The sequence below is a fragment of the Ornithorhynchus anatinus genome, chromosome 5 (assembly GCF_004115215.2).
Source record: "Ornithorhynchus anatinus isolate Pmale09 chromosome 5, mOrnAna1.pri.v4, whole genome shotgun sequence".
Lineage (NCBI taxonomy): Eukaryota > Metazoa > Chordata > Mammalia > Monotremata > Ornithorhynchidae > Ornithorhynchus > Ornithorhynchus anatinus.
Window position 1 is genome coordinate 10,436,708 of NC_041732.1, and position 25,310 is coordinate 10,462,017.

The following is a 25,310-nucleotide window of genomic DNA, read 5'->3' on the forward strand; positions in this document are numbered from 1 at the left end:
AATTGCGCCACGGCCAACGGGAAGGATACGACTTGGGGTTTACGGAGCTGGTGGGAGTGAATCAGTCTGGGAGCCTCCACGTGCACCTCCCTCATGATGGTCTGCAAATTTCAGTGCCAGGAAAAACATAATTGAGTCGTGTCACCGCCGCTCGTGGGTGCGATGCCGAATTCCCACAGCCTCTCAAGCAACACTCCAACAAAGAAAATACAAATGAAAATGTTTGCGGACACCGGCTGCTAAATCCCGGGTGACGTAGGCAACGCCGCTAAATCTGCATAAACACGTAGGGAATCGAAGCACGAACCGGTTTGGAATGGAAATTTGGCACCACGGCCTCAAGTCGTTTCAAAATGGAAGATCTGGTTCACACCCTAGAGAACCGATCCCGCAAATTCAAAGCGAGGCTGCTTGGCTACTGTTGCAATAGTTTTATTTTTAAACTAAAAGCATGCGTGGCATGGTACTGGTCTACAGATGTAAAACTTTATCCCCATAGCAAACTTGCCAAATAATAATAACAATCGTGGCATTCTTTAAGCACTTACTACGTGCCAGGCAGCGTACTAAACGCTGGGGAAGGTACGTGGTGATCGGGTTGGACACAGTCCCAGTCCCACGTTGGGCTCGAAGTCTCAGTCCCCATTTTACAGATGAGGGAACTGAGGCAAGGAGAAGTGAAGTGACTTGCCCAAGGTCACACAGCAGACAAGTGGCGGAGCTGGGATTAGGACCCATCTCCCCTGACTCCCAAGCCCGTGCTCTTGCCACGAGGCCACGGGTGGAAACGATCTGGGAAAGTTTTCTTCAGAGAGACTATTTTTGTTATGTAAACTGGCTGCCCAAGCTGGTGGTGAAATCAGTCAATTAAACCATGAGAAGCCGCTTGGCCTAGTGGAGAGAGCAGGGGCCTGGGAGTCAGAAGGATGTGGGTTCGAACCCCACCTCCGCCAGTTGCTTACTGGGTGACCCTGGGCAAGTCACTTCACTTCTGTATGCCTCAGTGTCCTCAAATGTAAAATGGGGACTCAATCCCTGTTCATTCACTAGTCTTTATTGAGCGCTTACTATGTGCAGAGCACTGTACTAAGCGCTTGGAACGTACAGATTGGCAACAGATAGAGACAGTCCCTGCCCATTGACGGGCTTACAGTCTAATTGGGGGAGACGGACAGACAAAAACAATAGCAGTAAACAGAATCGAGATTCTCTCTCCTACTTAGAGCTTGGGCCCCATGTGGGACAGGGACTGTGTCTGACCTAATTAACTTGTAGCTACCCCAGTGCTTAGAACAGTGTATGACCTATAGTAAGCATTTAACAAATACCATTTAAAAGAAGATGGTATTTACTGAGCCCTAACAGTTCATTCAATCGTTATTTATTGATTTACTGAGTGGGGCTCTCAGCCCTACTGAGAGGTCACCTCCTCCAGGAGGCCTTCCCAGACTGAGTCCTCCCTTTCCCTCTGCCCCTCCTCCCCTCCCCATTCCCTGTACTCCCTCCCTCTGCTCTTCCCCCTTCCCCTCCCCACAACACTTGTGCATATTTGTATTGGTTGCCTATCAATCTTCGCACGAAACAAAAACTCTTCACTCTTGGCTTCAAAGCTCTCCATCTCCTTGTCCCCTCCTACCTCAAGTCCCTTCTCTCTTTCTACCGCCCACCCCGTACACTCCGCTCCTCTGCCGCTCTCCTCCTCACGGTCCCCCGTTCGCGCCCGTCCTGCCGTCCACCCCCGGCCCACGTCCTACCGCTGTCCTGGAGCCCTCCCTCCTCACCTCCGCCAAACTCTCTTCCCCTCTTCAAAGCCCTACTGAGAGCTCACCTCCTCCAGGAGGCCTTCCCACGCTGTGCCCCCCCTTTCCCTCTGCTCCCCCTCCCTTTCCCTCGCCCCCACCCTCTGCTCCTCCCCCTTCCCCTCAGCACTGTGCTCATTTGTATATATTATTTATTACCCTATTCATTTTGTTATTGAGGTGTACATCCCCTCGACTCTATTTATCTTGATGAGGTTGTCTTGTTTTGGATTTGTTCTGCTTTGCTTTGCTGTCAGTCTCCCCCGTTCAGATTGTGAGCCCATCGCTGGGCAACGATTGCCTCTATCTGTGGCTGAATTGTGCATTCCAAGCGTTTAGTACAGTGCTCTGCACAGAGTAAGCACTCAATAAATACTATCGAATGAATATCACTCTATTTTATTGATGATGAGTATCTATCTATGACTCTATTTATCTTGATGGTGTTGATGCCTACTTGTTTTGTTTTGTTGTCTGTCTCCCCCGTTTAGACTGTGAGCCCGCTGTTGGGCTGAGATTGTCTCTACCTGTTGCCAAATTGTCCATTCCAAGCACTTAGTACAGTGCTCTGCACACGGTAAGCACTCAGTAAATACAATTGAATGAATATCTGCAATTTATTTTAAATGTCTGTCTCCCCGTCTAGACTGTAATTTCCTTGAGGTCAGGGAACACGTCTACCAACTCTGTTTTACTGCATTTTCCCAAGCATTTAGTACAGTGCTGTGCACTCAGTAAGTACTCAATAAATACAATTGACTGATACAACTGACTGACTGACCTTCAAAAACTGATTGAATTCGCATCTCTACCAAGAGGTCTTTCCTGAACGAAATCCTCACTTCTTCTTCTCCCACTCCCGTGTTACCCTTGTACTTGGATTTGATCCCTTTATTTATCTGACCCTCAACCCCACAGCTTGTACGCATAGAGCCATAATGCATTTATTAAGCTAAGCGCTTAATAATAATGTTGGCATTTGTTAAGCGCTTACAATGTGCCGAGCACTGTTCTAAGCGCTGGGGTAGACACAGGGGAATCAGGTTGTCCCACGTGGGGCTCACAGTCTTAATCCCCATTTTACAGATGAGGGAACTGAGGCACAGAGACGTTAAGTGACTTGCCCACAATCACACAGCCGACAAGTGGCAGAGCTGGGATTCGAACTCATGAGCCCTGACTCCAAAGCCCGTGCTCTTTCCACTGAGCCACGCTGCTTAATACAGTGCTCTGCACATTGTAAGCGCTTAATAAATGCTATGGCATGAATTAAACTCATCGTGGGCAGGGAACGTGTCTACCGACTGTTACATTGTTCTACCAAGCTCTTAGGTTGATAAAGATCCATTTTAAGACTCACCTCTTCCAGGAAGAACTTCCCTGTGTAGGGAAAATATTGGACTTTGTCTCCACTTAAATGACCCTTATTTATCTCAGTAGTTTGTTATCTATTTTGCTTAGTTTTTTTATGGTATTTGTTAGGCACTTACTATATGCCAGGGGCACTGTAACTAAGCGCTGGGGTAGATACCAGCTAATCAGGTTGGACAAAGTCCCTGTCCTACACGGGGCTCACAGTTTTAACCCCCGTTTTCCAGATGAGGTAACTGAAGCCCAGAGAAGTGAGATGACTTGCCTAAGGTCACAGAGCAGACAAGGGGCAAGGATAGGATTAGAACCCAGATCCTTCAGATTCTACGCCCACACTCTATCCACTAGGCCCCCGTTGCTTTTCGACTTTTATTTTGTGGAGTGGAAGGCAAGGCCTGGGAAATCCCTTTTTTTATCACCCCGGATCAGCTGCCGGGGAAACAGGAAGGCCAGGTGTGCTCGGAGGTATTGAACAAACGAATGGATGAGTGGACCGGGGTTTGGAATGCAAAAATCTTGGACCGGTTTCCCCCATATCCGCTAATAATAGCTGTGGTATTTGCTAAGTGCTATGTGCCAGGCACTGTACTAAAAGCTGGGGTGGATAGAAGCAAATCGGGTTGGACACAGTTCCTGCCCGTGTGAGGTGCACAGTCTTCACCCCCATTTTACAGATGAGGGAACTGAGCCTCAGAAAAGTGAAGCGACTTGCCCAAGGTCACACAGCACACAAGTGGCTGAGGCCGAATTAGAACCCGTGACCTTCTGACTCCCAGGCCCGCGCTCTAGCCACTCCACCACTTTGCCTCACTAAGAACAAGCAGCGTGGCTTAGTGGCAAGAGCCCGGGCTGGAGAGTCAGAGGTCGTGGGTTCAAATTCCAGCTCGGCCACTTGTCAGCTGTGTGACCTTGGGCAAATCACTTCACTTCTCTGGGCCTCGGTGACCTCCTCTGTCAAATGGGGATGAAGACCGTGAGCCCCACGAAGGACAACCCGATGACCTTGTATCTACCCCAGCGCTTAGAACAGTGCTTGGCACATAGTAAGCGCTTAACAAATACCAACATTATTATTATTAAGGGGAGGGAGTTTCAAAAAACTGATAACACTAATATCCTTCTGTCCAACGTCTCTGAGGTCCAAGGTTCTTTAAAGGGCAGGGGACATGTCTCCTCTGTAGTCTACTCTGCCAAGCGCTCAGTACGCTGCTCTGAGCATAGTAGACATTCAATAAATCTATTCAACCCTATTTATTTTGTTAATGAGGTGTACATCCCCTTGATGCTATTTATCTTGATGATGCTGTCTTGTTTTTTGTTTTGTTTTCTTTTGCTCTGCCGTCCGTCTCCCCCGTTTAGGCCGTGAGCCCGTCACGGGGCAGGGATGGTCTCTCTCTGCTGCTGATTTCTCCATCCCAAGCGCTCAGTCCAGTGCTCTGCACAGAGTAAGCGCTCAATAAATACTACTGAATGACTGAATTTATCTTGATGATGTTGTCTTGTTTTTTGTTTTGTTCTCTTTTGCTCTGCCGTCCGTCTCCCCGGTTTGGACCGTGAGCCCGTCACTGGGCAGGATGGTCCCTCTCTGCTGCCGAACTGTCCATCCCAAGCGCTCAGTCCAGTGCTCTGCACAGAGTAAGCGCTCAATAAATACTACTGAATGACTGAATTTATCTTGTGTTTGGTTGTGTTTTGCTTTGCTGTCTCCCCCATTTAGACCGTGAGCCCGCCAGTGGGCAGGGATGGTCCCTCTCTGCTGACGATTTGTCCATCCCAAGCGCTCAGTCCAGTGGTCTGCACAGAGTCAGCGCTCAATAAATACTACTGAATGACTGAATTTATCTTGATGATGTTGTCTTTTTTGTTTTGTTGTGTTTGGCTCTGCCGTCCGTCTCCCCCGTTTAGGCCGTGAGCCCATCACTGGGCAGGGATGGTCCCTCTCAGCTGCTGATTCCTCCATCCCAAGCGCTCAGTCCACTAGTCTGCACAGAGTCAGCGCTCAATAAATACTATTGAATGCCTGAATTGATTTCGATGATGTTGTCTTGTTTTTTGTTTCGTTTTCTTTTGCTCTGCCGTCCGTCTCCCCCGTTTAGGCCGTGAGCCCGTCACTGGGCAGGGATGGTCCTTCTCTGCTGACGATCTGTCCATCCCAAGCGCTTAGTCCAGTGCTCGGCACAGAGTCAGCGCTCAATAAATACTACCGAATGACTGAATTTATCTTGATGATGTTGTCTTGTTTTTTGTTTCGTTTTCTTTTGCTCTGCCGTCCTTCTCTCCCGTTTAGGCCGTGAGCCCGTCACTGGGCAGGGATGGTCCTTCTCTGCTGACGATCTGTCCATCCCAAGCGCTCAGTCCAGTGCTCGGCACAGAGTCAGCGCTCAATAAATACTACCGAATGACTGAATTGATTTCGATGATGTTGTCTTGTTCTTTGTTTCGTTTTCTTTTGCTCTGCCGTCCGTCTCCCCCGTTTAGGCCGTGAGCCCGTCACTGGGCAGGGATGGTCCCTCTCCGCCGCCCAACTGTCCGTCCCAAGCGCTCAGTCCAGTGCTCTGCACGTAGTCGGCGTTCAATAAATACTATCGAGGGAAGAAGTGTCATCGACCGCTGACAAAGGCACCGCGGCCTGGGGTTTAAGGTGGGCCCCGTGAGGAGATGGAAAGGGTTCAGAGGGCGAGGGGCGTCGGCGTCCCCCCGACCCCCGGCTTGGCAGGTGAGGAGGGCGAGGCGGGGAAAGGGGACGGAAGGGGAAGGAGAGGGAAAGGGGCGGGGAAGGAAGGAAGGAAGGAAGGAAGGAAGGAAGGAAGGAAGGGGCGGGCGGCGGGGAGGAGAAGGCCCCGCCCGGCGCCATGACGCCATGGGCGGCCGCGCTCTCTCCTTTCTTGGTCATTTTCCCCCTCCGTCGCGGGCCTCAGAGTGACTGACAGCCCGCCCGCACGCCGGGGGGCGGGACTTCCGGCCGGGGCTCCCCGCGGGGGGCGGGGCTGCCCGGAGGGTCCGGGGGACGCAGGCGGCAGGGGGCGGGGCTTCCGGGGAGTGGGGCGGGGCCGGTGATGATGTCGCTGGGGGGGCGGGGCTTCGAGGGGAGTGGGCGGGGCCTGGTGACGAGACGGGAAGGGGGCGGGGCTTCCAGATGGGGGGAGTGGGCGGGGCCTTTGCGGCGATGATGGTAAGGGGCGTGGCTTCCAGGGGAGTGGGCGTGTCCGGATGACGATGCGAGCCGGGGGCGGGGCGGAGGGCGGATGGCGGGCGGCCGGAGCTGCGGCTGAAGGAGGGAGTCTGCGCGCTGCCGCCGCTGTCGCTCTCGCCGCCCTCGCCGTAGCCTCCTCCGCAGCGCAGGAAGGGGCCCGCGATGGCTGCTCCCGCCTGGATCCCCAAGGTGAGCCCGCGCCGCCCCCGCGCTGATGCCCCCCGCCCCGCCCGAACCCCGAACCCCGAGCCCCGGCCCGGCCCGGCCCGCCCCGCCGGCGGGGAGCCCCGGCCTCCGGGCAGGGGAGAGGAGAGGAGAGGAGGGGCGGGGCCGGGCCGGGCCGGGCCCCGGCCCCTCGGAAGGTCAAGGTCAAGGCGCGGATCCCGCCGCCGAGGGCTCGGCCGGGGCACGACAGGACCGGCCAGGGGAGGACACGAGACGAGACGAGACGAGACGAGACGCCCCTGCCCTGCCCTGCCCTGCCCTGCCCTGCCCTGCCCTGCCCTGCCCTGCCCTGCCCTCTTCGTCCCGGGCCGCTTCTCCTCTTTGCCCCCCTTACCCCGGGCCGGGCAGACCCCTCCTCCGGAGAGGAGCCCCCCTCCTTCTCTCCTTCTCTCCCTCCTTCCCTTCCTCTGTCCTCCCTTCCCTCCCTTCTTCCCTCTCTCCCTCCGTCCCTTCCTTCCTCCATCCTTGCCGGGAGAGCTGGCGGCCGGGCTCCCTGGGGATGGGGTTGGGGGTCGGGCAGACCCCCCCCCCGGATGACGCCCCTCGGCCTTCTCCTCTTCCCCCACCTCACGACGCGGGGATCCCCCTGCACCTCCCACCCTTCCCGGGCTCCCCAAATCATCATCATCATTAGAACAATCCCATGATTATCATTATTATTATCATCACCCTACCTAAGCGCTTAGGAGGTGCCCGGCACTCTTCTGGTCCCTCCCTGCAACGTGGTGTCTTCCAAGGGTCAGCGGCCTGCGGGCCGGGAATCTAACCTTTTTTTTTTTTCCATTTGATATCTTAATGGCATCTGTTAAGCGCTTATTAGGTGGCAGGCAGTGTGCTGGGTGGATAGAAGAAGAAGGGGTTGGACACAGGCCCTGCCCCACGTGGGGCTCCCGGCCCTAATGGGGTCGGAGGACGTGGGTTCTAATTCCGCCCCGCCACTCGTCTGCCGGGTGACCTTGGGGAAGTCGCTTCGCTTCTCCGGGCCTCGGTCCCCTCACTTGTAACATGGGGATTCATTCGATAGTATATATTGAGCGCCTACCATGGGCAGAGCACTGGACTGAGCGCTCAGTTCGGCAACAGATAGAGACCATCCCTGCCCAATGACGGGATGAAGGCTGAGCCCCACGTGGGACTCCCCGATGACCTCGTATCCACCCCAGCGCTTAGAACAGTGCCCGGCACATAGTAAGCGCTTAACAAATACCGTCATTATGAATCTCCCCCGTTTTCAAATGAGGTACTTTGGAGAAGTGAAGTGACTCATCCAAGGTCACACCTCAGACAAGTCCTCGCAGGCCCGGGCTCTTTCCACTGAGCCACGCTGCTTCTCCTTTCCTGGGTTTTACTCGGTTCTGACATTAGGGAGCTCAGACCAAAGTATCTATTTCCTTCTCATTACCAGGCTCCCAAAAGATCATCCCAGTTTTTCTTTTTGAATCCATGCGACTTTAAAACAACCCCAACCTTGTATTCGGAGACTCTTCGGCGAGTCTTTGCGTTGCAGATCGCGAGGACTGGTTTGTGTAATTTTTTAATCCCTGATCCTGGGATGAACGGGACCAGGGGACCGGATGACTTTAGGTAGAGTTTCACCAAGTTGTCACCCGCCGGCTAGAGAGTCTGTACTTGAAATTGTGAGGTTTCGAGCTGTTTCCTCCCACCCCAAACGGGAGTCGTACGATCTCGTGAGGAAGGGCGGACACGTAGGACCTCTTAAGAGGTTTTTAATGCCAGGTTACTTGATAGGGGTAGTGTCAGAATTGGACCGATGGTGGCTTTCCCCAGGGATTCCTTTGGAGTAAAGGAAGATTTTGCAATCTAGGATTTTTGGCCCCACATTTCTGTGCTGAGAGGCTTGGAATCATATATAGGGTCTTTTTGCTTTTCCCGCCCCTCCCTTCATTCATTCAATAGTATTTATTGAGCGCTTACTGTGTGCAGAGCACTGTACTAAGCGCTTGGAATGTACAAATCGGCAACAGATAGAGACAGTCCCTGCAACTTGGTTATTCAGTCTGGATATTTCTATAATGACTTTCACCCAGTGATTATGTATATAAACATCTCATAGGTTCTTTTTGCACATCCTGAGATGTGTTCTCATCATTCCACCTTGGAGAGGTGGAAGTACTTTTTCCAAGGTCACACCGAGAACAGAACTCACCTGTCCAAGTGTTCTGTCCGGTGCCCTGATTCAACAACAAAGACAAACTTTCCCTGGAAATTAAATTTCGAGTTTAAATTTTTTTCATGTCATCAGTGACCTTTAAACTGGTAAAAGGTCAGAGCTGCATCTAACTACCTCCTTCATTGAAACGTGGGTCGTTTTAGGGTGTTGTCCTTTTTCCTCCATTGGTCACCCTATTTTTACAGAGAAGTGAGGAATCACCAGTACTTGATGATGAAGCGGTTTGTTGGGTTTGTTTTTTGGTAGTTTTTTTTTTATATCGAGAAGGAATGAATTAAATCTTGGAACTGTGGGACAGAGCATATCCACGAAAGGGGAGTAAAATGTTTACTCTTGGGGGGTGCTACAACACTGTGAAGACACTTGAGTGGCACATCTTAATTTAATCCCCATTTTGCAGATGAGGAAATGGAGGCACAAGCAGTTAAGTGGCTTGCCCAAGGTCACAGAAACAAATAGCGGAACCCGGATTAGACCCTAGGTCCTGTAACTCCAAGACCCATGTTCTTTCCACTGGGCATGTAAATGTCAATTTATTGCTCTGTCACTGTATTAAATGGGCTTCATTCATTAATCCAGGTGACCCCAGGTAAATCACAATATTTCCTCATCTAAAAAAGAAGTTAAAATGCTGGTCCCACTTAGACTGTAAGTTCCATGGGGGACAAGGACTGTGTCTAATCATATCTTGGATCTTCCTCTGTGTTTGATCCTTAGGACTGGATAAATGTAATTATTATTAATTGGGCTTATGTCGGTGTATCTTTGAGATTGTAGTTTTTTATGGTGTTTTGTTAAGCACTTACACTGTGCTAACTACTGGAGTAGATGGAAAATAATCGGGTCGGCCCCAGTCCCTATCCCACATAGAACTCACAGCCTTAATCCCTGTTTTATAGATGAGGTAACTGAGGCAAAGAGAAATGAAGTGACTTGCTCAAGGTCACACAGCCGACAAGTGGCAGAGCAGGGATTAGAACCCAGATCCTCTGACGCCCAGGCCCATGCTCTTTCTACTAGTCCACACTGCTTCTCGTGTATAAGTAGTATCTTTTATCGAGCACCTACTGGTGGAATGCGTTGTACTAAGCTTGTGGGAAGCAAAACCAAGATGCACATAGTACATAGTACAGTAAACGCTCAATAAATACGATGGAATGAGTTGAATGAAAGTGACACATTCCCCATCCAATGGGACAGACAGACAAAAAGATTTGAGTAATCAAACTGTGCGGTTTTTGCCTATGTTACCATCTTGTATGATCCGTGTTCACTGTGGGCTCGGAAAGAAGACTTTTTTCCCTTCGTGTTGACTAAAATAACGACCATTCCTGCACATTTTGCCGTCAGATTGCAGCCTGGCCTCCCTTTCCTTACGTCTGCACTCTCAGGAACCACACGTTAGAAATGCTAGGCTGGAGAAGATTGCAAAATTTCTTTGGCATCCTCGTGCCTGCATCAGCACGTGCAAATATCGGAGCAGAGTTGTCCAGTCTAAGATCTTTCAGGTATAGGAAGAGCAGAAGATGAAGCTAGGTGATTCCGTCTAGCCCCAAATCATCTTTTTAATTTGAATTTTTGGAAAGCTTACCTTTATAAAGATGCATGTCTTGTCGGGTCATCTCCGATCCATAGCGACACCGTGGACGCATCTCTCCCAGAACACCCCGCCTCCATCTGCAATTGTTCCGGTCGTGGATCCATAGAGTTTTCTTGGTAAAAAAAAATACAGAAGTGGTTTACCACTGCCTCCTTCGCGCAGTAAACCTGAGTCTCCGCCCTCGAGTCTCTTCCCGCCGCTGCTGCCCAGCACGGGAGAGTTTTCACTTGTAGCCGATGGCCTTCCACTCGCTAGCCGCTGGCCAAGCTAGGAATGGATGGGTAGGTCTCTGCTTGACTCTCCCTCCCGTAGTTGAGACTGGTAGAGTACTGGAAACTCTCCAGGTGTGATCCTGAGGGGCAGAGATGCACGGGGAAACTTTTAGTGTTTCCTATCTCTGACTTCAGCCAATCAGTGGTATTTACTGAGCGCTGAGGTTGGGCAGATTACAGTACCGAGTGCGTGGGAGAGTACAGTACAACAGAGTTGGTAGGAATGTTCCCTGCCCAGAAGGAGCTTACGGTCTAGAGGGGGAGACAGAGATTAATATAAATAAATTATGGATGTGGGGTGACTATCAAGTGGTTAAAGGGTTCCGTATTGAATTTGTTTCGCATTATCTAACATGTGACTTAACTTTTGTCTCGGCTTCTGAAACAGGTGTCCCGACTGCTGGGGGCTTTCAGCAACTCAAAACAGGTGACCAGAGGTTTAGCTAGTGGCGTGAGTATGGCTACCTCTTTTATTTCTCCCCCTTAGAAGTTTCTCAAGAAAAGTGTCTCGTAATTCCGTCACAGATGATCTCCATTTCTGCAGAGGAGCTGAAAGTAAAACAGGCCCATCCTCTGCCAGTCGTACATTTCCATCGGTTAAGTTGTCGACGAACCTTTCGGGTCCGTTGCGCAACGTGAAGAATTCTGTTAGGATGGGCTGGGGAGCCTTTTTGCATTCGTCAGCCTGAATAAGCCCTGTTAAAATAAGTGAACACTATCCTGGGGCCTGTTGACGCATTTCCTAATCTACTTCACAAACTTGGAAAAAAAAAATGAGCGCAAAAACTCCAGGAGCAAACTGAAAGTTGTTGAGAAGCTTCAATTTTTGCTTCAGGCTTTGTTTTGTGAGCTTTCCTAAAAACAGTGGATTTCACCTACCATTTAGAATATCTCCAAAGTTTCAAAGGCTCTTTAGGCCTGCATTTTACCCAGGGTTTTCTGACCGTAGTGTCGGTATTGTTTAATGTTAAATCTGCTGCTTTTAGAGTACCCAGCTGAAAAAAAGACTGTGCATTTCTAAGCTGATGCCACGGGTTTTATTGTGGATCAGTGATTTCCTTTTCTCCTTCTCCCCTCCCCCGTCCCGCCTCCTTTTATGATCTTATTTGGGTATCTTAATATGCTGTTTGGAATGTAAGAACTATGTGAAGTTTCCATGCAAAGGAAGTTCCTCCAAGACAAACGTTCCCTGGTAAGGAAAAAAAAGGATGAAGAAAGTGACTTTCTCTGGTCTGTGGATTCATAGGCTAGTACTTACAAGCAAATGATACTGGGAAGAGAAGACAAAAATTCTTATAGCGTTGCTAATGCTCACAGTGAGCCTTGTCACCAAACTCAAAGTACAACCTTCAAGCAGAAATTTCAGAGTACAGTCCTTCGTTTAATTAGCATCCCTGAAATCTGGGCAGTCGTGTAATTTTCAAACCCGTTTTTCACCAGGAGTAATCCCTTGTGTTTGTGAACTCTTGAGCAGGTGTTGGAAGGAACTGGGAGGAGAAGTCCACTTCAGGAGGGCTCAGAGTTGAGTTCCAAAACAGAGCTTTTCCCGAAGGAGCTGACCCGGGGGGACCAAGCGAGCAGAGAGACGCAAGTCCGTGGCCACACAGATGATAGAGGGACTAGGTCGTTGTCTTGAATCTATTGATTCCAAGTCCTTGCTGGTCATATTTGGGATGGGGAGAGGGGCCCTCAAACTTCCCCTCCCCACTCCTCCAGGATAGTTGTTTTTTGAAATGGTGGCTTTATTTCATGTGTCGGCTTAGCATTTTTAAATATCTTTGCTCCTCTGCCAGGATTAGGCCTACCCAGCTCAGTCAGATAATGTCATGGATGCTGCTTACGTTGATATGAAAGTTTTAAGCTTTTGGAAAATAAAGTAAAAATAGTAATTTTCTAGAAGGGGAAAAAAATACCCTCGGTCACCTTTCTGACATGGATTAGGATTCTCCTGGTGTTTAACTTGTTTTGGGGGTATTCGTTGGGCGCTTACTATGCGCCAGGCACTGTACTAAGTGCTGGAGTAAGTAGAAGATAATCGGGTTGAACACAGTCCATGTCCCACATAGGGCTCTCAGCGTCTTAATCCCCATTTTACAGATGAGGAAAGTGAGGTACGTAGAAGTGAAGGGACTTACCCAAGGTCATCCAGCTGACAAAGGGGGGAGCCGGAATTAGAACCCACATCTGCCCGACTCCCAGGCCCGAGCTTTATCCATTAGGCCGCTCTCTGAAGTTAGCCGTAAAGTTAGCCCTTGTAAGACGGTCCCTATCTAGCAGCGGGGTGAGAGTGCTGAAAGTCGCTGCTTCCTTGTCAGTTTGACTCTTTAGCAGGTAGGTGGAGGAGCGGCGAGAGTGCCCAGTCCATTTCTGGGCTGCCAGCAGACCTAGAACAAAATGTCTCAGCGTGTGGAAGGATACTAGTACAGTTAGTCCAGAGGCCCTCCAAATTGAATATGGATGGAAGGAATTCTTTGGAAGAACTTGTAGGAAGTTTAGACTGTTGAGGCCTCCTCTTTTAACTTTCTGGACAGTTGTTCTCTTTTGATGCGTTAAGAGGATCTATTCGTTTCTAAAGTAAAATGCCCATTTCTGAATAACGGTGGTGCACTGACATGCATGGTTTTCCTCACTCCCTTTTCCTCTGTGCTTTCTGATGACTTAGGTGCAGACAGTAACGCTAATCCCAGGAGATGGTATTGGACCAGAAATTTCCGCTGCCGTTATGAAGATTTTTGATGCTGCCAAGGTATGTGGATTTTTAAAGGGACTTGCCTTACGGCCCTTATAAAAGCCTTCAGGTTTCCAAGAGGTAGCCGTATGCTTTTCGATTACAAGAAAGGTTTAGTTGTACACGTTCCCGTTAATTTGGTGAGATCCACAGCCTCTACTGCTAAAGGAATAAGTTCGGGTGTCCCTTGCATTGGGTTAAAGGCAAAGTAATTTGAATACCTGCCGTGTTAGCAGCAGTCAGCAGTTTAAACAGAGTTACTTCACCGGCCTCGCGTTGTTCCTTTGATGTAGAGTCCTTTCAGAAAATTACGCAAATGGCTGCTGACCCGATTAGTAGGAGGCAGGGGTGCCTGCCAGCTGTTCATTTCGTGCATTTTGGGGAGTGGACTGGGGGAAAATGAGATGCAGACACGAGGCTCACTCACTGGTACATGGGTCAGGCAGTCGGTCGCTTGAGGGGCTGGCGTCGGGGGGCGTCCTCATGATGGAGAAAAAGATGCCATTCCCTCCGTTGCATGGCGGCTCTGCTGCTTTTGGGTCTGCGTTCGCTACGCTGGGCCCGCAGACTGGTGTCATGATGAAAGGCGGGTGGGGAGTCCGCCCCAACTTAGGGCAAACAGTGCTCCGACGGGACCTTCGACAGCCCCTGCTCCCCAGCCCTCCCCTGGTTCTAGAGCCATCATGTTCCCCACTTTCTCCTCTCCAGAGAGGGGCTGGGAGCTTTCAGATGTTGAACCGCCACGGCAGCCTCTGACGGAGGGCCCTGAGGGGGTACCTCCCTCACCGCGTCGTGGTGGAGCCAGGGAGATGACCAGGCAGGCGCATACGCGCGCACACGAGGAGGAACACAGACAAAATCAGGGCTGGGGAGAAGCGATCAGGATCTGGCCGAGAGCGCGTTTCCCACCTGAATCTGGGCTCGGTGAGGTCTGGGGCGCCCGTTTTCGGCCCTAGGCTGAGGCCAGTCAGGGCCCGTCACGGCTCCGGCTTCCAACCGGCACCTTTCTTCCTCAGTCACGGAGGGCTTGGGAGGGTGAACACCCCAAAAGGTCAGGGGAACGAACCTCGATGGGCTCGTCCCAGTTCCACGAAGTGGTTTTACTAAGTACCCAGGGCAGTGACCACAACAGAGAGTGAAAGGAAGTGGTCTGTGTGCCACTGTCCCCAACCCAACACTCCCCCAACAGCTCCTACCACATGCGATTGTGGAGGCACTAAGATTTTTGTGGTAACCAAATTTGGTCTGGATACTGAGCATGCTGCCTGTTACTACTGTCTATACTGTCGCTTCAGGGACCGCAAACATAAAGTGTGACCATTTAACAAGGAGCAGCCATTTTGTGTGCATTCTGGTTCTAGATTGGTCTTTCCAGCCCTAAACACAGCCGTAGGTGAACGTCACTGTGAGTGGTGTCTTCTTCGAATGCAAAGGACAACTATATATATTTATTTATAGATAGATACACGCACACACTGTAGCTAGTCAAGTTTAGAAATAGAAGACGGAGGAATTCGGTTTTGACACAGGGGTGACAGGGAGCCCTAGTTGAACTTTGTCTTTTTATTCCAAGTATCCCACACTAATGAGAAACTTGAAAATGGGGGTGGAGGGGATTCTGGGCAAGCGACACGGACAAACAGTTCAATACACAGGCACTGGAACAGTTCAGAGGGCAAATAAGGAAACGCTGGTGGCCACCTGATAGCTCAGTTGCTCATCCAAGATCAATATGTTTGACTCCATATATGAACGTTTTTGGATGCGGCATCTCCTAATGTTCTTTCCTGAAGATAGGCTAATTATAGCCACCTCCCTTCCAGGCTTCGTGAAAAAAGGGGACAGGTGGTCACTTCTGACTAAACTGGAGATTTCCCTAGGTAGTTCCACGGGATTAGTTTTATAAGGGAAAAGTTAGGGGGACACATGTCTGGACTCAGTTGAGCTTCTCTGTACCTCGAATTTGCTCTCCGGATAATTTTGTCGGTGTTCATAATAACTGGGGTACTAGAAGAGCACGTCTGTGCCAACCACGGTACCTCAGGTTGGATTCAGTCCCTGGCCCACGTGGGGCTCCCAGTCTTAATCTTCATTTTACAGATGAGGGAACTGAGGCACAGAGAAATGAAGCGACTTGCCCAAGATCACAGAGCAGACAAGGAGCGGAGCTGGGATTAGAACCCAAGTCCTCTGACTCCGAAGTCCATGCTCTTTCCAGGAGGCCACACTGTTTTCCTGTCCTGTTCAGCTCTGAATCCCCCGGCAATTTCAGCTCATGACCCAGTAGGTTGAAAGGCAGCAACAGACTTGAAATACCCCAGGATGAAGGGAATTATAATTAGCGTAGAAAACCGGTGATCCAAATTTGCTGGGCCCGAGGCTTTTTGAATAATCAAATTTTAGAGATCTGAACGAAATGGGATTGGCATGTTTAACTGCCTCTCATCTAATTTTGGTTTTGTTATCCAAACTTTTGTCCTTTCTGGACCGGCTGGCCTCGGTTTAAATAACCAGTGGCTGGGATAAAGGGTGTGTGTTTACAAGCTCGGTTATTGGACTCTTTCAAGCGGCACGATGCCGTGCACACAGTAAGCACTCAATAAATACAAGTGATTGATCTGGTAGAGTGTTTTTTACTGTATGGATGATTTGTAGTGTTTGTTGGTCTTGGCAAAAATGTCTCTTACCCGAAATCTCAACGTGATGTTTAGGCTCCAATCCAGTGGGAAGAGAGAAATGTGACTGCTATCCAAGGACCAGGAGGGAAATGGATGATTCCTCCAGATGCCAAAGAATCTATGGATAAAAACAAGATGGGACTGAAAGGTACCACAAGAATCATTAGAATCGAAAGGGAAAGAAATTAATCATCGACTAAAACCCAAACGGTGAAAGTTGAGCTGTCACCCCCTCGGTTAAATTTTTAAGGATTATGGAATGTATCCGATAATGAAAACCACATCACTAAGAACGTAGCTTAAGAACTAAAGGATTGTTTTGGAGGCCCAAGTCCTTGGTTGGGAGTTGGCCTGACTTTGCAGGTGGTTTTATGATTTGCAGAATAAAACCACTGCATCCGGTTTTGTCACTCTTGAGTGCATTGGGGCGCTCATTTCCTTAAGTAAACAGTTTTATACTAAGATGTTGTGACTTCTTGCAATGGAGGGATTGTACTATTATGAAACCAATCTCAAGCGACACTCTCCTTCATATTTTGGGCCATGGATTTTTATGACGGGTGCAAATGCTGCCAATCTGGTGATTATAGTTAACAGTTTGAGCAAATTGGCTTTGAAGGCTGTTACTCCCATTCCGGGAAGACTGCTTGTGCTGTAGAGAAGTTGTATGGGATAGTGTGTCCCCACTCCACTCAACTGGTCGTTCTGACCTTTGTCGTGAGCTATCTTGTCATTCAGACAATCCTCTTTGTTCCAGGCCCCTTGAAAACTCCAATAGCAGCCGGGCACCCTTCGATGAATCTGCTGCTGCGTAAAACGTTTGACCTTTACGCAAATGTCCGTCCGTGCGTCTCGATCGAGGGCTACAAGACCCCTTACACCGATGTAAATATTGTCACCATTCGAGAGAACACAGAAGGAGAGTACAGTGGAATTGAGCATTTGGTATGTCTTGTTTCAGATACACGTGCTCTCTGGTCTACGATGAGTTGTACGAGGCAGAGGGGGTAAAGAAAAAAGCTGGGTTACCTTGACAGACCAGAACAGGGGCCTCCAGTGCTTGAATGGTCCTTGGGTGGGAGGCTACAAACTTCCTGTACAGATTCTGCGTCTAGTAGCTCTTACCCGATAGCCCCAATTGAAGCAGAGCCACGAATTCAGCTATTCAGTACATTCTTGCAGCCGTTCTTGGGCTAACAGCCTTCTTCTGCCCTCGCTAAGCTATCTGATACCTATGAAAAACTCTCTGCAACCCCGACTTAGTGAACCAGAGGCTCCTCCCAAACGCGCCTAGTGTGCCAGGTACCTGATAGGAACAACACAATTAAAAGATTATTCATTCATTCATTCAATAGTATTTATTGAGTGCTTACTATGTGCAGAGCACTGTACTAAGCGCTTGGGATGAACAAGTCGGCAACAGATAGAGACAGTCCCTGCCGTTTGACGGGCTTACAGTCTGATCGGGGGAGACGGACAGACGAGAACAATGGCAATAAATAGAGTCAAGGGGAAGAACATCTCCTAAAAACAATGGCAACTAAATAGAATCAAGGCGATGTACAATTCATTAAAATAAATAGGGTAATGGAAATATATACAGTTGAGCAGACGAGTACAGTGCTGTGGGGATGGGAAGGGAGAGGTGGAGGAACAGAGGGAAAAGGGGAAAAAGAGGGTTTAGCTGCAGAGAGGTAAAGGGGGGGGTGGCAGAGGGAGTAGAGGGAGAAGAGGAGCTCGGTCTGGGAAGGTCTCTTGGAGGAGGTGAGTTTTAAGTAGGGTGAGTTATTCTTGCTTACTGAAATGTTATTACGAATCCAGGCATTCAGCTAGAAAACCATTCAGATGAGTTAGGCCCCGTGCCGTTGATGCAGTCTTTCTCTTTCAGATCGTTGACGGGGTTGTACAGAGTATCAAACTCATCACCGAGGAAGCGAGCAAGCGCATAGCTGAGTTTGCTTTTGAGTATGCCAGAAACAATCATCGGAGCAACGTCACCGCTGTCCACAAAGCAAATATTATGTATGTTCATGAGAGACAGTAATGCACAATCTTTTCTTTATAAGCTTCAAGTGGGCTTCTGTTTTCTCTTAAAAACCCAGGGACTTTTCCAGCGAGCTTGTGATGCATAATCACAGGACTCTCTGGAGCGTCCTACATTGATTTCTCTTCCCTTCACCTAGATCAAATTTTTATTTGACAACAATCGGGGAATAGTTGAGTAAGTGACCTAGTGGAAAGATCACTGGTCTGCGGGGTGACTTTAGGCAAGTCACTTCTCTTCCCAGTTTCCTCACCTGTAAAATGGGATTCAGTACCTTTTCTCTTTCCTACTTAGCTTACGAAGGAGCCTCATGTGGGACAGGGACTGCATCTGACCTGATTATCCTGTATCTACCCCAGCTCTTACTGCAGGGATTCAAAATTTCGAGGAGCTTGGAAAAAAGGTGAGGCCGAGTGGAAAAAAAAAAAACAAAACACAGGCCTGAAAGTCAGGAGACTCAGGTTCTAAACCCAGTCCTGTCACTTAAGCTCTCTGGGCCTCAGATATTCATCTCTAGAGGGGGGGAAAAGATATCTGCTCTCCAACAGTGTTTGACACATACTACAAACTTAACAAATGCCTTTTTTAATAAAAAAAAAAAAAAAGGGTTAAATCACTAGTTCTTGTACAGTGTTTCCCGAAATGCGATTCTGAACTCTTTTGGATCTTTGAGGCCAGAGACACTGCTGGAGCGAGGGGTAATTCAGGGACTAAGATAGCGGCAACTAGGAAAGAAAGGGACTGAAGGAGTTTGTTTTGAGAAAACTGACGATCCTAATATTATTCGGGAAGAAGGTGGAGGAAATAGGAACTGAGAGGCAAAGTAATCAAGATTGATTAGGGGAGGGATTCTTAATTTTAAAAAATAATAATTAGAGGATTTATTAAGCACTTAGTATATGCTAAAAGTGAGTACCAGATGATCTGATCAGTAACAGTCTGTGTCCCAGACAGGATTTACAATCAAGAAAAAAAGAGAGCGGATATCTTTTTTCCCCCTTCTAGAGATGAGTATCTGAGGCCCAGAGAGGTTAAGTGACAGGACTGGGTTTAGAACCTGAGTGTCCTGACTCTAAGGCCTGTGTTTTGGGGGTTTTTTTTCCACTTGGCCTCACCTTTCTTATAAGCTCCTTGAAATTTTGAATCACTGCAGTATTACCTTAGGCCTCTAAAGACCAGCATTTGGCATAGGCGATTTAATGTGGAATAAAGGAAGCATACTCTATTCAAGAAGGAAATTTTTCAAATTGATTTTTGTATTCTCTTCAAATAAACTGACACTGGCCCTCTCATGCTCTTGTGATAGTTTAAAATCAAAATCTCTACAGGGCCTCATCTTAGTCTTTGTAGTAATGGCCACACCTTCAAACTTGAGGTGTCGTAATTTTTTGTTTCATTTGCATTTTGCCAAGTGCAAAAAGACTTTTCAGCTGAAAATAGGAAAATAGGATCCTGAAAGTTGCCTTTTAGATCTGCCCCTAAATTTCCATTTTTGATTGCATCTTCTCAGGCGTTCATGCCTTTTAAAGTAATACTTATTTCACCTTGTTTAGGTCTTCGCAGTGACAATTTTGTTTCCTTGCAGGCGAATGTCAGATGGACTGTTTCTGCAGAAATGCAGGGAAGTTGCAGAAAACTGTAAAGACATAAAATTTAATGAGATGTACCTCGATACTGTATGCTTGAATGTAAGTCCATACTCTTATTGTTTAAATTTTCTATGGCCTAATCTTTCAATATTAAAACACATTTTTTTTTACCCCCTAGATGGTCCAAGATCCATCCCAATTTGACGTTCTTGTTATGCCAAATTTGTATGGAGACATTCTCAGGTGAGTCTATCTAAATTACAAGCATTTTAATCCTGTGGTTTTTAGCTGTTGGATATATTAGCAGATGCCCTAGAAACTATTGTCCCTTGCCTTCAGGGCTTGGATTTCTTTTCAATAGGCAATTAATGTGCACAAAAGGCTAATAAGATGCCGCCTGCTTTCTAAAGTGCATTTAAATGGTGGCCATCAGCCGCCAGTATCAGGTAAGCAAATCTTGAATAAAAGGACTCCCACCCTACGCCCTTTGCAGTCAGCAAGGAAATTGTGTCATCCTGCCCCAGTTTGTTTGAAAATCTTTCTGGGGGGGGCATTAGTGCATGTGTGAATTCCACTAAGAAAATAAAACCGTGTCCCCACTTCCATGCCCGAGAAATTTACATTTTCGGTTCCTTTTTCCTGGATCTGCTGGATTTGTGATCCCGAGAGATCCCACCCCAGTGCAGGAGCACTTTCCCTCAATGCAAAAATAGCGGCTTCATTTTGTAAGACCTTTTCTTCTTCCCAAATGTTGTCCTCTGTAATTTCAGTAAATTCCACTGATTGAATGATTTGGACTGTCCTTGGCTGTCAATTGTTCAACGTTTCATTTGTCTTTTTAACTGTTTTAGTTCGGGTTTGGTTAGGTTTTAAATATATGTGTTTTTTCATATGCAGTTCATTGGCCCTGGAAGTAGTGCAAGTAGACAGCAGTAGGTTCGAGCAGAGTTTGGATAAATTCAGAGACAAGCAGCTGATGATGGGTTCCTGGAGAAGAAAATGAGATGTTAAATGGTGTATTCCTTAAGTTTAGGGGAACTGTCTTGGGTTCCTTCAGTATTCCGTTATCTCTGTCAGACAGAATACTGGACTGAATGAGCCACTGTTCAGCTCCAGTAACATTCCCTGTGTTAGCATTTTTTTTTTTTTTTGAGATGATCAGCACTCTTTACAGATATTGGACCCTGGTACCGGTATATTTGAAGGTGGTTTTTCTTCCAGATCAGGAGAGCCCAGGTCCTAAATACCCCCAGTGTCCTGATGCAGGTCCAAAGGGTGAGGTGAATTCCTTTCTCCAGCAGACTCGGGTGTCTCCTTAGCTCCATTTGGGGACATCGGGTCTACGTGGCTCTGAGTTCCCAGCAAAACAGGGTGTACTTTGGGACTGCAAGGCAGGGGATGTGTTTCCCCAACCATTCTTCCAGAAGGGGAACAGTTGCCCCTCCACTTCCTCTTGGGTGTCCGCTGTGTGACCTTGGGCAAGTCACTTAACTTCTCTGTGCCTCAGTTACCTCATTTGTAAAATGGGGATTAAGACTGAGCCCTCTGTGGAACAGGGACTGTGTCCAATCGGATTAGTTTGTATCTACCCCAACGCTCAGTACAGTGCCTGGCACATAGTAAACCATAAATACCATAAAAAAAAATCCTTAAAGATAGGGATGAGTTTTGCTGCTGCTTCCTCTCAGAGAGTTATTTTTCTTTAGAAACCATCGTTGGCAGAGAAGGGAGATGTCGACCTGGGCAACTTGGAATGGGAGCATGAGATCTTTTTTAACTTATGCTCTCCCCACTCAGCCTTTCCAGATCTTCTCCCTTTCTTAAATATCCCCTGACATTCTGAAATGAAGTCTTCTAGATTTTCTTACCCAATTGTGACTGCAAGTTGTTGAATTCTTTTTTTTTTTTTCAGCGACTTGTGTGCAGGATTGATCGGTGGTCTCGGTGTAACGCCAAGTGGAAACATTGGAGCCAACGGTGTTGCGATCTTTGAATCGGTAAGGACGGTACAAAAGATGGAGGTGAATTGTCATCTCGAAGTCGAAACTCTTAGGTGATGAATCCAAGAAAAATTTTAGTTTCCTTTGATTTCATTTTGAGGCTTACTTAATGTCATTTACCAAAAGAACCATCCACTTACAAAATGATTCTTTTAGATACCTAATTTAAGAATTTTAAATTGATTTTTAAAAGTATCAGTTATATCTTTGTTAGGGTGTTCTAAAATCCATCTGTACCGTGTTGCTCAGGGAAGTGGCAATCTGGAAGAATTCCAAAACTGTGAACGGGTGAGCATTTAGGCCCGAGAGGACTCATATGCCAGAAGAAGAAGCCAGGGTCCATCAGAATATTGGTGGTGGCTTCTCGGGTCACCTGCTTTTTGATCTGTAGCTTTTTGAGTAAGGAAAACCATTCTTGAAACAGATATCCACAGCCATCACTACCCAATCATATTGGAGAATGACCCAGTCCAACAGAGGCTTGACTGGACCATACTAGAACCCGTTCCAAGTCTTGGCTGTCAAAGTAATGTTTTCTTCTGGAAGAGATCCATTTTGGGCGGTCAGCCCTAATTGAAATTGTCTAATGGCAAGACCTCATTCCCCGACTCCAGGGCCCTGAACAAGGTGGATGTTCCGGAAGGATCGGGCCGTGGCAGTAAGACCGGGCTCACGTAGTTCTCTTCGGTCCTGTGACACGAATTCATTGACGCCCAGGGGTCGGGGTGATGCTTTAATCGCAACGTGGTTTCATTTTTAGGTTCACGGGACAGCCCCCGATATTGCCGGAAAGGATATGGCAAATCCTACCGCTCTCCTGCTCAGCGCCGTGATGATGCTACGTCACATGGGCTTGTACAGCCACGCCGATAGAATCGAGGCTGCTTGTTTTGCTACAATTAAAGATGGAAAGGTACCAGCCCGCTTTTCGGACAAAAGTCACGTGATCTTTGATAAGCGCTTACTATGTGCCAAGTACTGGAGTAGGTCCAAGATCCTCAGGTCCCATATGGGGCTAACTGTCTAAATAGGAGGGAGGACAGGTATTGAATGCCCATTTTGCAAGATGAGGGAACGGAGGCACAGAGAAGTTTAGTGAGTTGCCCGAGGTCCCAACGGCAGACAAGTGGCGGAGCGGGAAGTCAGGTCCTCTGACTCCCAGGGCCGTGCTTTTTCCACTAGGTCAGTCCGCTTCTCATGTGAGACGAGTTTCCTTTAGCACTCGGCGCTGAATAAAACTCCTCCACCTTCTAAGCTGGCAAAAGTTTGGGATGCATTTGCTTCAAGAGTTCTACGAGCTAAATTTTGTGACTTTGACCCAAGAGCTCAATTTCGGTCTTGTAAATAATTTTGTGGGTATGTTAAATGGGAGATGGTGTGCTGACTTCCTGTAAAAGTAAAAATACGTAACTGAACAGAGATGTCTGATCAATCAACCCTCTTCGTCTCAATGGGAAGGTGCTTTGAGTACCACATCCTTACTCGTGTAGATCAAATCCATCAAGGTAACTGCGTGCAGAGCACTGTAGTAAGTGTGTGGGAAAGAACAATACAGCAGAGTAGGTAGACAGTATCCCTGCTCACAGTGAGCCTACAGTGGAAGCAGACATTAAAATAGATTAGGGAAAGGAGAAAATAGAGTATAAAATGTTTACAGAAGTACTGTGCTGTCTTTAAAGGCCATTAAGGAGTCAGGAGATTAAAGTTGAATCACTGGGATGATTGGACCACTTTTATGGAATGTCTCGGGGAGGAGAGGCTATCGACTTATTTAGCTTGATTAGTATAAAACATGGTTTTACCCACGATATCAAACTTCCCTTCGAAAATGGTTCTCGGCGACTGAATCAACCTGGGTGACAGGTGTGCCCAAAAGTATACCCTGCTGCAGTGACTCCTTTTCAGTCAGCCAGTCGTACATATCGAGCACCTACCGTGTGCAGAGTACCGTACTAAGCACTTGGGAGAGGACAGTACAACAGACACGTTCCCTGCCCTCCGTGAGCTTACACTACAGAGGGGGAGCCGGACATTCATGTAAGTAAATTGCAGATACGTAGAGAAGTGCTGAGATAGGGACACAAGTGCTGGAAGAAGCCGGGGGTGAATAAAGAGCAGCGTGGCTCAGTGGAAAGCGCCCGGGCTTGGGAGCCAGAGGTCATGGGTTCGAATTCCGGCTCTGCCACTTGTCAGCTTGGTGACTGTGGGCAAGTCACTTACCTTCTCTGGGCCTCAGTTCCCTCATCTGTAAAATGGGGGTTAAGACTGTGAGCCTCACGTGGGACAACCTGACCACCCTGTATCTACCCCAGCGCTTAGAACAGTGTTCTGCACATAGTAAGCGCTTAAATACCAACATTATTATTATTATTATTATAATACGCAGAAGGGAGAGGGAGAAGAGGAAAGGCGGGCTTATTCAGGGAAGGCCTCTTGGGGGAGATGTGCCTTCAATAAGGCTTTAAATGCGGGAGAGAGTAACTGTCAGATCGTTCACAAAGCAAAGTGGAATAGTCCTAGTCCAAAACTGGTTCATTGTGTTTTTCTGCAAGCTTCTAATCCTTCTTTCCTCTGCTTTCTTTTCCAGAGCTTGACAAAAGATTTGGGAGGGAATGCCAAGTGCTCAGACTTCACATCAGAGATCTGTCGCCGAGTGCTAGACTTAGATTAGAACGGCCCCGTCTTGGATCGGTTTACGGCAGTCACTCCTAACGGACAGGACCCAGAAATAGATTGTATGATATCTCACGCCAATTCATTTATTTGCCGACTTCTTACAATAGCATTTTTTTGACCGGGCTCTTTCGTACTAAATTCAACTAAAGGATGCAGGTGTTGCTCTTAACTGCTTTCAGTGGACCTTCTCCCAAGTACCATGTCTTATTTATTAAATGTGTCAGTCTGGTGAAAACTTTTGTATACTGTAAGTATGGATTTCTGTACCGTGTCATTTGCCTTTAACAGCTTGACTCCTCTGTTGAACAGTTCTTTTCCTTTCCGAAAAGACTTGCTGTAAATATCAAAGTGACTGAATTAATGGTACAAATCAGCTAACTTTTAAACAGGAAAATCCTATTTTCTGGGGCCTAAATGGAACAGTGCGTTGACCCCCCACATAGCACAAACTAACGTCCTCAGAAAGGTAGACGGGTTAAAGAGAAATTTCCTGGGCAAAGATGCATCGAAGACTGAGAAGATGGTATATTTTCCAAATGCTGTAGTCATCTAAGAAATAAGACAGTTTTGATTTTCAAATGACTTACCGTGTGCATGAATAAAGTGTTCAAACCATGTCTATACTAAACGGAGGTGTATCTTTGGTTTTTAAAAATTGGCAAAGAGTTCCACAGGGGACAGTTCTAATGGAGGACACGCTTTAGACAGTAAGTTTTTCTTGACGTTGGTTGGAGCTTTTTTTATGGTGAAAAAATGAGCTTGCCTCTTTTGTATACTTATTCCCATCCTGAATAATTCAGCCTTCTGTATATTTGTACTAAAGAGTTTCAATCCATACCACAAACTGTATCGTTTCATGTAGAATGTAACTGTGAGAAAATGTACTTCCTACTACTTAACCAGGACATCCTCTGTCCTCTAGAACCACTGAAGATGTTATCGCT

General features: G+C 47.8%; 1 protein-coding gene across 2 annotated transcripts; it reads left to right on the forward strand.

Annotated features, from left to right (window-relative positions):
- Positions 1–6,401: 6,401 nt before the first annotated feature.
- On the forward strand, positions 6,402–24,994 carry IDH3A (isocitrate dehydrogenase (NAD(+)) 3 catalytic subunit alpha). 2 transcript variants are annotated; one of them, XM_029065845.2, is made up of 11 exons: positions 6,402–6,552; positions 11,040–11,102; positions 13,314–13,397; positions 16,091–16,205; positions 16,815–17,002; positions 17,946–18,079; positions 19,687–19,789; positions 19,869–19,933; positions 21,603–21,687; positions 22,451–22,603; positions 24,278–24,994. In XM_029065845.2, the coding sequence occupies exons 1-11, from the start codon at positions 6,526–6,528 to the stop codon at positions 24,359–24,361; spliced, it is 1,101 nt and encodes a 366-aa protein (XP_028921678.1). In that variant the 5' UTR covers positions 6,402–6,525; the 3' UTR covers positions 24,362–24,994. The 2 variants fall into 2 exon arrangements, with proteins under 2 accessions (XP_028921678.1, XP_028921679.1); XM_029065846.2 differs by having other exon boundaries at positions 11,040–11,078.
- Positions 24,995–25,310: the final 316 nt, after the last annotated feature.